The following is a 10,755-nucleotide window of genomic DNA, read 5'->3' on the forward strand; positions in this document are numbered from 1 at the left end:
AGACGATAGGTTAATCATTCACCAAAGTCACAGGGTTCATCCTCTGGTGACCTTAAACGTTGTTGAGATAATTCAGTCTGGTGGGCTAGTGGTGGGTTAACATGTCTAACACTAAACCATGCTACAAGTGTGGCTAAAACTGATAAATTAAAACAAAAGGGAGTTGGTATTCTCCACCAGAATTACATACCTTGCTGTGTAGAGAGTGTTTACATTTTAGACCATCATGTACATTAGCAAAATAAAATATGTACAGAAAGTATAATTTAACAGTAAAAAGAATAAATCAAGTAATACCTTTTGAGTTTGTTTTAAAAAATCTTAAGCAATTTGTACAGAGTTTGGTAGGTAAGGTTCCATTGTGGGAATTTGGAGAGTATGTCTAAAATCCTGACTACGGCCCTGAGACACAATAAAATGTTATGTACCTTTTTAATATAGTGACAAAGTATATTCGCAGGTTTAGGTTTACAAAAGTGATGTTAAGTATGTACTCAAGTATTGTACTTCAGAACAATTCTGTTGAATACTTTACTTGAGAATATTATTTTTATGCAGCTTTATACATCTACTTTAATACATTGAAGGTGGAAATATTTAATATATTTTCATTTTCATTTAATTCATTTATTTTAACTACTAGTTACTTTTCAGATTAATAATAAAAAATACAATGCTTATTTAATGAATATAATAAGCATATAGATCATGGTGCATGATTACAGTAAATAAAACCACAACAAAAGGTAAAATTAGCTTGTGGTAATAGTACTGAATGAACTAAAGGATCTGATTACTTCTGCCACCGGTATTCTTGTGTATTTTCTGAACATGCCCTTTCATGGAAAGCACTGCCATTCCTACGGAGTCATGTAAAAATGACAAAATACTTTTCAGTTTGGAGGAGGCTAAATTGTCATTGCACCAGTGTGCCTCTGCCACCATACAAAAGGCTATTAAGTTACTACTTCCTGATGGGATAAGGGGACTTCCATAGTGACATTATTGGTATCTCACCCATTCATCTGGCTGTATACTTTTAGGAAAAAAATGGCTTCCACTAAGGTTTTGGGACATTCCAGTGTATCTTTTTCCTTACTGCCCATTCATGAAATCTGAGTGGCTTCCCCGAGGCCAGAGACATGATGACCAGCAACAACGAGTAACATTGTAATCTTTTTCCGTAATGGCTTTAATTATTTTATTTATTCATGGGACTAAATCTAAATTAATTAAGTTTGCCCAGAATGAGGTGAAGCTAAGTCAGTAAAACTGCATAGAAGAAAAGCTAAAATAGCTTCAGAACATAGAGTGAGATATATTATGTGCATCATTGTATAAGAAAGAAACAGTTGTGGACATATTTTGGGTGGATTTGCAAAGGCTGCTTTGAGACATTCTGCTGGATCAAAAGGAACATGACCATATCCACCACAAGTGAATTTGACAATCCCATCTTGGTCAGATGCTTATTTGCTCTCATGGCCACCGCCCATGTCTAACTGCAAACAAACAAGAAACTGGAAGAACTCAGTGCCCTTTTGGCCAATAGAGACAGATTAGTTTTGTTTAGACACGTATAGGACAAAAATGTAGATGTTCAATAGTCTCTCAGACATAAGAGACTGTTCAACAGGTATAACTGGCTTTACAATCACAGTTGTCTTCTTTATGCTCTCAGCTCAGACCTTAAGTCCCTTTAATGCTTAAACACACACAAAACCTGCAAAGTCTCCAAGATATTCACAAGAAGCAGCAGCAAAAAGAAGGCGAACACTGAATATTTTACTATGGTCCAAAAGGGTGTGAATTTAAGCTATTTTCTCTCACTTCATCATGGGCCTGAGATTTTCAGCTGTCACACCAGTCACTCGTTTCAGTGTCTCATTTGGCCTACGCTGGTTCTTTTGAAATAATCAGATTAAAGGAAGAATTAAGAATGTATTGAATTCACCCTAAATCTACAGCAATGTACATACAGATGGTAGAAAATGATGCATTATTTTGGAGTGAGCAATGTTTGAGTTGTGAATGAGCAAAAGGACCTTGTTTTGACCTTTTGACCTACAATATGTCCCCTAAGCCAATTTCAAACATCCAAGAGAATATGGTACCCAACTCTTCTTGTTTAGATAAAGTTCAACATGCCTGATGTGAAAAATAAGGGTACTTCATGTGCTGATGATGTCTTGATGCAATGGAGGAACAAACTTAAATGTTAAGACACCTCAAATTTACAGTGCATTCCCTTGAGACCCTTGGTTGTACTTCTGGATGTGTCAGTTCCATATCTCTCCACTGACTCCATAGCCTACTGTAGCCCTAATGATATGACATAAGTGAATGTGTGCACATGTAGTGCACCACACTTCCGTCAGAGCAGCCTACCTTGATTATCTTAATTTACATATTAGCAGACAAAGGCCTAGACAACATGATGATGGATTTCCTGATGAAAGAATCACTGCTCTCTTTGGTCACACACACAACTTGAAAAGTATTCAGCCTGGTACATAGACCTTTATCCACGGGGGTCTGGGTCATTCCCATACATAATGCGATATATATCTATTTTCTAATTTCAACCTGCCCATTTTTCTGTTGTTGTCTGCTGAATATATCACTACTTTGGGAAGGTTAGGAATGAACATAGTATGTTGTGACTCCAGCGTACAGATCGACTAAACTAACGTTACACCTTTAAGGGAACCCGGAAGTACTTCAAACCGGACGTCCAGGTTTCTCAATGTGACTTACCGTGGCCACAACACTGTTATGGTTTGATTCTGTCTTCAGGTAGTGGTTTAAAGACTACAAAATGTTTCTTACCACCGTAAACTGTAAGTATTATAATCATTGCATATTGTTATTTAAGGAGACGGACACATTTAGGGCTGACTCAAACGTAGCTAAAGTAACCAATCAGTTTGCTAGCTCCAACTAGAGCTATGCTAACGTTGAGTTAGCTGTTTCTTCGCAGGTGTTAGTCAACATGACCAAACACGACATTGTCTATAATGCTTCTATATACTTGTGTTTTAAATATCAGTATTTGTGTGGCGGTTTCAGCGTTAAGTATTGTGTGTGTCAAATGTTCTCATGTCTCTTCAGCGGTTAGCTGGAGCTAGTAACGTTAGCAAACCAACTGTTACTTGTTTACCTTGCTTTTTCACGTAACGTTAGCTCAGTACATTCATGCAAATTATTTGACTCGTTTTCCAATCATTAATTAGCGTTAATCGTCTTGATTCTAATACATATCTTATGCTCTTTTTCAATCCTCAGTGGCCAAGGCAAAATCGAAGTAAGTGGACGCGACTGCAATGATTAAAATAGGGTTGATGTGACCACCAATGACACAAGCAAAAAGAAGATCAAATACCAGCACCCCGTACAGAAAGGCAGCCACTGTAATCTTCGTAAATCTTCTTTTTAATTAGGACCGTCCTGGTGCAGATGGTGAGCGCTGCGGGGACAGGCTACTTCTTCAACACAAAGAGGAATCGTCTCAGAGACAAGCTGGTTCTGCGCAAACATGATCCATTTGGTAAGATGGGACTAACCAGCTGTTTGTGCTCTGCAGATGAAGCATGCACACAAAACCCCATTTTAACCATTACTCTGTACCAGGTTGTTAATGTCTTAGAACAACCCGTTCAAACTACCACTTGGACTTTCAGCATGGCAACATAGCCACCTGTGTCTAAGTCTGCGTTGTAGCAGGTGGCTGTTTCAGTCCATATCATTGAAAACGAATCAGTCGCCAGGACAAAAACCTCTATGACTATGTTAAACAATCTTAAAGGTAGAGTTGTAGAGTTGACACTGGATAAGAATACTGTACATTTATATTTACTCGTTTGGCAGACGTTTTTATTCAAAGTGACACCTTTTGAGGAACTACATACAAGCGTCAATACAGTAAGAGATCTAGTAGTAAAAGCAGCAATAAATACTAGGAAGAGCTATTTGCATGTATTGCATCAATGGGGTAAATACCTAGGGAAAGAAGTTGGAGTTAACAAAAAAGTGCAATCAATAAAAGAGAATTGGAAGGGGATGGAAGATGAAGTGCATGTTAGGGGTTAGAGGTGTTACAAAAGGAAGTGTTTTTGAACGAGATAAGTTTTCAAGAACTTAAAGTGAAATTTAATTGTAACAGAAAACTAGTTGAAATTGGAAATGTCTGCATTCAGACTGTCGAGTTGTTTTATAGCATTATGCTGATAAGTACATGCGATAATCTTCATGATGTATATAAGAACTTTAAATTAATCATAAATGTTATAAGTCACTACCATGGACTGTAAATCTGGTAAAATTGGGTTGTAATGGTATTTTAACCATCATATTACAGCACAGAAATGTCTGTATAAGTATTTGGATTGGACTTCAAATGTCATGTTGCACTGTAATGTAGTTTCTAATAACATTTTTCTCCTCAGAAAAGCCTTTTTTGGTATGGTGTGTCTATATGCAAACATTGATCTAAGTACTAAATATAAACATATAACCTGCTACTTGATATGAAAATTCTCATTCTCCTTAATATGTAGTCTTTGCATTGTTATTGTGCGACTTGTATTTAAAATGTGCTTTCTGTCTTTGCAGTGAACAAGCATGTCCTATTCTTTGAGAAGAGGAAGATCAAATCTATTTAATTAGGCACCAGAATATATGGACAACATAAACCTGCTAGGTTTAAACGGACTCTTCTTTTTTTTATTGCAATGGATTACACATTTGTGTTCGGCTGGCTGACATGTTTTCAGAGGACTTCTTCTTGGATCTGTTAAATGGCCTCTTGTCTCTCCACTGCGCCAGATCAGCATGATGCAAACCCCGACAGAACTTCAAGAAAGTCTTGATTACCACCATTAAAGAAGAAACTACTACTCATTTGTTAAAGTGATGTTATTTATTGGAGCCACCACAGCCGATCTAATGCTGTTAAATCATGGAATAGCATGTTACGGTGCTGTTAAGCAGTATTATACAGTATCGCTGATATGACGAATGAATTAAACAATTGAGATTAAACAAGTTTTACAAAAACAAATACTTGTCTGCTATAAGTAAGCTTGTCATCACATAGGCACATTTCATTTAATATGATATCATATTCACATTGACAGGTAAATCTAAGTCATGTTTAGCTTTATGCTAAAATAATACTGGGCACATTACTGAAAATTCTCAGTTTCATAATAATGTTTATTCTCAGATTTCTCAAATGCAGCCAATTTCACAAGACCCCGATGTTACCAAGTCAATAAAAACATTCCAGAATTGGTCCATTTACACTACTGTGTATTTGCTGCTCTCAGAACAGTTCAGCTGGTAGGTCCTTTGTGAAGGGGTAAGACGCCTGCGTGCCGACAGCCTGCACGCTCACTCCTGCCACTTGATTGGCTCTGCGGACCATCTCCTCCAGAGGCAGCATGGGATAATGAGCCATGTAAAATGCCAGTGCTCCAATAAAGCTGTCTCCAGCACCCTGGGAAGAAACAATATTACAACAACGCTTTATTAAATTTAATCTGACATTCAAACCGTTCCAGTGTATAATTCTACAACCACATGGCCCACTCGGCAGAATCATAAAATCTGGGCAGCCTGCTTTGAGTGTATGTGAGGAGCAATAAAACAAACTCCATATCAGTGTGATAATATTTATCGTCTTTATTGTTTCAAAATGTTCCATACTGCTGACTGTTTGAAGAGTATAGGAACACTAGGTAAATATGAAATGAAGGGAAGTAACATATTAGACTTCAATATACCGTCAACAGTAGGGGGTGCTGTGGCATTTGTCAGCTGTTTCTTTAAGTCTTGTGATGCTGCCTGCTATCCCAACTAGAAACTACTTTTAAATGAGTTTCTGAATTGTTACCTTGCTTCAAAGTGTGTCTTCGTCAGCTCTATCAGAGAAACATCTGTATTATGCGCATTAATCGTAGTGACATAGACCTCACAACACCAGCAGAATGACACATGAACTGTAATGAATTCATGAAACATCTTAAATACAGAATAATTGTTACGTGCCGTTGTTTATTTTTAAAAACATTTTTCATTAAAATAAAAGGAAAGTCGTATATGTTCAAACGAAGGATGGATGTGCAAAAAAAAGCTATATTGTATCCCCCAGATTGTTGCTAATAATTAATCATTATTTGTTTAGTTTTTTTCTGAAACAACTTACCAATCACAAACTGAAAACAAACAAAAAACCCCACTGAGTTTACTAATTGCTTTTCAAAGTCAGCTGAATAGCACATGGCTGCTTTATTCACTCGACAGTGGCTTCACCATAACTGCCAACAGCTCTGGTTTTGGCCATCTCTGAACAGATAAATCATCCATTTACCCCGCATCTATTGATAGAGATGGAATGTGCCGTCTACGCCCTAGGGGGGTTGGCTGGAACAAGACGCCAAAGGGGGTGGGATGGGTTGCTGATGGGAAAAGGCACAATGGTATGTGGCGACACGCTCGTGTTTAACCACAAATGCCCCCCCCCCCCCACCGCCGACACTGGTTCTCACAAGCCCGCTCCATTACTCATCACTGCAGCTCTCAAAAGACTTCATTGCACTCTCTCTTTTGAGCACCTCTGTAACCCTCCCTCCCCCCTCCAACCTCAAAGTAACCCTTTTGTCAGGGGGAAGGTTGTCAGTTGTACTGGGATGATTCAGTGGCATGGTGCAAAAAACAAAAACCCTAACCGTGACCCCGGCCGGGCAGAGAGAGTAGTGCCCTGTGATCAACAGCACTAGGAATACAGAGGGCCAAACAGGGTCCATGGTATATGGGGCAGCTGGAGGGCACAGCCCAGACAACATGGATTTTGTCACAAGCACCTAAAGCAATGTAGGAAGACTTTTTTTTAAAAGTGCTCCGATCTGACCTTTGAAAGAGCATTATTGCACCCCACCCCGGTGCATGCCACTGGTGTGACTCCTGGACTGGAGAGATGCTGGAAAGAGTGAGATCAGAGCTGAAACATTTCACAGGCCTGGTGGATTTCCATGTTTAAAGCCATGGTGTGTTTATGTCTCCTGTCTGGTAGCTGGGCTGCACTACAGTACAGCCAGCATTTGGAAATACGGCTTTGGTGAAGCAGTCCCACTGGCTTGGCTCTGGCCTGTCTCCCAGTTCACACTTTGTGGTTGAAACAATATCTTAAATGGGAGTTGATGCTTGGGAACCGATGAAACATTTCGGTCTCCATAGTCATATAGACACATTTTGCAAATGCCTCTTCGGTTTTCTCTCACGTTTTGATTCACCTGTTGACAGTCTAACTAATCCCTGCAAAGCAGCCAACTTTGTCTAGTCAGACAACAATAGGGTGGGGCTGAAACCGCTTTCTGAAAGCTAATACTAGTATTAAGGGCTAAACTTGCTAATAGTCAATATTTTTGTGCTGACAGTTTTGACAAATCTCATTTTATATTAACAGTTAAGCTCAGAATTGTAATCTTTTCAGGGTGGAAACAAACCCATAGACAGTATTTATATTTTAGACAATATTAGATTCGTATACAAATTAAACTTCTTGAGGTAAGAAATTGTTTAAAGGACCAGAGCTCACTAATATCTGCCTTAACTGGGCCCGCACTATGAGGGCAATAAAAGGCTGTAAAGATTTGAATCTTTTAAGCAGCTGATGTTCAGCTAATGTTGTATGCTCCCTGAATCCCCCCCTTTTAAAATGTCCATCTTTATAAATTTCAAGTTGTACAATTTCAAAAACTTGAAAGCTTTCAAGTATGTTTTCCTTGTGTTCATAAACCCCAGGTTTATTATCCAGGTGTCCAGTATTCCAAAAACTATATTCAAATGGATTCAAACGGTTATTTTTTTTAAATCTAAAAATGTCAAAAGATCTAATTGCTTTAAGTGGAATGGTGAAAGTAATTTCATATGATCCAAGATACTGGACACTTCTATTTTCTATCAATTAAATTTTAACTTTTGAATGAATAATTATTGCATACAATTCAAACCCCCAAATGCTGCATGTTCTTTGTTTTTAAACCTACAATGCCTGATTTATTTGGCTACTTGAGGTCCAACACAACACCGTCATCAACTTCCAAGTTTATACTGTGAACTTGTTAGCAAGGCTGACTATATAAACATCCAGAAGATACCAAGCAACCAAAGCATTCATTTGGATTTGAGTTTTCTCTGCCTTATAAATCTCCGATATCCACTGTACTTTTAGCTCTGTTTTGGTTTCCACTGACTCCTGAAATCACTAACTGGATCAGCTGTTTGGTGCTGGGAGTTTTTTCGCCATTCATAAACAGGGGACTGGTGACGTAACAATTTGCAAACAAATTTCCGTTTTATATGACTTCCTATGTAATTTTCTCGTAAGTCACATCTAAATAAGTACTGAGGAAACAAGACTTCACTGTTCCAATGTAATCTTTTGGTCACTTGATTGTACGAGCCACCATCCAACCTTTCTCTGTTTAACTAACCTCTCCTTCCCTGAGACTGGCATGTGACGCTACTGGATCTAGTGAATGAAGCTCAACGAGGCTGACAAGCGCTACCCCCTTCAGCCCCGCCGACGTTGCCCTCGACACAGTTTGGTGAAGGTTAGATCTGAAGGCCTGTCAATCAAGTGACACAAGTGTTTGCCGCGGATGAGCCTTGATGCTCTTACTGGTCCGCTCCGTCTGCCTCGTCTTGACCTCCGTGCCGTTCCTCTGCCTGTTCTCCTCTGGTACTCAGATTGAAGTTAGAAATTAGGATGGCAGATGTGTCTCCGAGAAGCTTACCAAATTACAGAGTATGGTGTGGAAGTTCTCTACAGTTTGATGTGTTTGTAGTGTGACACTGCAATAAAAGCATGCGATCAGAGGGCCAGTTAAGTTTGTTACTTTGTGTGATCATACTACTTCCAAAAATCGGCATACAACTTTTATAACATTGGTTCAATGTAATTCAATCTATCAAAAGCGGGGGGGGGGTTTCTAATTTAGGACAGATTAAAATATAATCGTGACGGTGTTCGTCATCTTGGGTCAATTTACAGTGACAACCATATAACCATTGGCTTTCCATTTGCTGTTAAACACTTAAAAGTGACCTTTTTGTAAAGCTTCTGACAGCAGCATGAGTGGTGTGCGTTTAGAATAAATAGAAGAAAAACTCAATAGTTAACACAAGCAGCAGTAACCACTGTGGCTGTACAGACAAACAAAGGAGTGCATACAGAAACTCAGAAGTCCATCATCAGAAAATCCAAGGACAAAGACAACAGTAGCGCCCACACGCTTTGATTGACAAGTGATCTTTGGAAAGTGCAATGCAGAAACACCACAGCAGTGAGTGCTAAACACCAAAGACAGACCAAAAAAACAAACAAAAAACCCCCAACAAAAACAGGACCTAAAGAAAATCTCAGAAGATCTCTCAGATCTCAGAAAGGGCTCCACGCTGCATATATTTCATGTTACAGAGTCTGCTGCGCTTTCGAGCCTCCAGAACCTGTGACTGTATTTCTCACCCAGAGGCCTCCTGTGATCTTGACTCCCATCCTGGTATGACAGATGGAGCTATGTGCCGTTAACTCCTGAAGCCTACAGCCTTTGTCAATGAAAGGCACCCCGGGGAGAGCAAAGACCGACCGGGGGGCAGCCATGACTCACAGTGGCTTCCATGTCTGGAATCTTCCGGTAAGACTCGCAAACAGCCGTGGACGACTAGTCTGCATTAATGAGGGAGGAAGATTCAGTAATCAAAAACCTTTTTAATTGGACCAATCGGAGCTCTCACATCTTTGATCCATCCACAGTGCTTTGTCTCAGTCCTCTTTCACCCTTGTGTGTACAACACTGATCACCATGACTGTGCCGGCAGAGGACTGGCCTAACACCTGGGTTGCGGAACAGCAGCTGCTGTAGCATCATGTGCGATCCATTAAAGCATGGTGATGTGGCAGTTTTTTCATTGTATCACGCTGACCCACAGTGTGCAGGCTTGAGGAATGCAGTGCTCAGGAGGTATTCCCTTACCTTAGGCTTCCAGGAAGGAATCATGCAATTGGTCCTTACATGTCTCCAGTCATAGGAGAAGACTGGGAATAATTTGACTGTCCAGACCCACCAGCTGTAATGTCTGGTTTAGACAGCTCTGTCTACCTTTCGCCCAACACAGTGGACCTCCCGGAGCAGTGGAAACCAAGGCCACCCAAGTCCTGCTGGGGCTAAAAGGCACTGTGTGTGTGTTTGTGTGTGTGCTATAGCCTAATTTAACTGTCCACACAAAACAGCCAAGGCTCTGATCTCAGTGAAGGAAGCCTGTACTCAATTTAAGACAAAAGGGAGACAACTGGATAAAGGGGGAGGGATGGGGGAAACCCACAGTGGATGAGTGGATTTGCTTTGTTATTCATCCAGATTCGCGACCCTGACTCAGCCATAATTGATTGCGCCATGTAAAATGTGTTATTCAGACAGTTGCAGGAGAGCAGATGATGAAATAGTTACACTCAGGAGAAAGCTTAATGATTTAGCAGACATACTGGCACATCATTAACCTATCGAAGCTACATCAATCACAGAGAAATATCCCGTCTGGGACAAGCCAAAACAAAATGACGAAATGACTCCAAATAAAGATAAATAGTGGATTTGGGTTTGTTCTGATTAGCGGCGGGTCATGCCCAGCTGAACAGTAGCCTAGCTAAAAAAAGAAACCGCAAATGACTCACTGTGTAGCCTCGACTACGGC

At 39.9% G+C, this 10,755-nt stretch overlaps 2 protein-coding genes across 6 annotated transcripts in view; one reads left to right on the plus strand and one right to left on the minus strand.

Moving 5' to 3' along the window:
- Positions 1–2,697: 2,697 nt before the first annotated feature.
- On the plus strand, positions 2,698–5,059 carry mrpl33 (mitochondrial ribosomal protein L33). The gene is made up of 4 exons (XM_046063134.1): positions 2,698–2,840; positions 3,286–3,304; positions 3,441–3,547; positions 4,612–5,059. The coding sequence occupies exons 1-4, from the start codon at positions 2,819–2,821 to the stop codon at positions 4,659–4,661; spliced, it is 198 nt and encodes a 65-aa protein (XP_045919090.1). The 5' UTR covers positions 2,698–2,818; the 3' UTR covers positions 4,662–5,059.
- Positions 4,900–10,755, minus strand: part of rbks (ribokinase) — a 37,911-nt gene continuing 32,055 nt past the window's right edge. For all 5 annotated transcript variants that reach the window (XM_046063131.1, XM_046063132.1, XM_046063130.1 and 2 more), the window contains one exon: positions 4,900–5,497. In XM_046063131.1, the coding sequence (XP_045919087.1) occupies positions 5,324–5,497 (174 nt within the window). In that variant the 3' untranslated portion in view covers positions 4,900–5,323. The remainder of the gene's footprint in view (positions 5,498–10,755) is intronic.

Source organism: Micropterus dolomieu, linkage group LG11, assembly GCF_021292245.1.
Source record: "Micropterus dolomieu isolate WLL.071019.BEF.003 ecotype Adirondacks linkage group LG11, ASM2129224v1, whole genome shotgun sequence".
Classification (NCBI taxonomy): Eukaryota; Metazoa; Chordata; class Actinopteri; order Centrarchiformes; family Centrarchidae; genus Micropterus; species Micropterus dolomieu.

Coding starts and splice junctions, on each gene's coding strand:
- mrpl33 (XM_046063134.1), top strand. CDS start 2,819: ATGTTTCTTACCACCGTAAACT. Junction 3,548..4,611: donor GCGCAAACATGATCCATTTG/GTAAGATGGGAC, acceptor CTGTCTTTGCAG/TGAACAAGCATGTCCTATTC.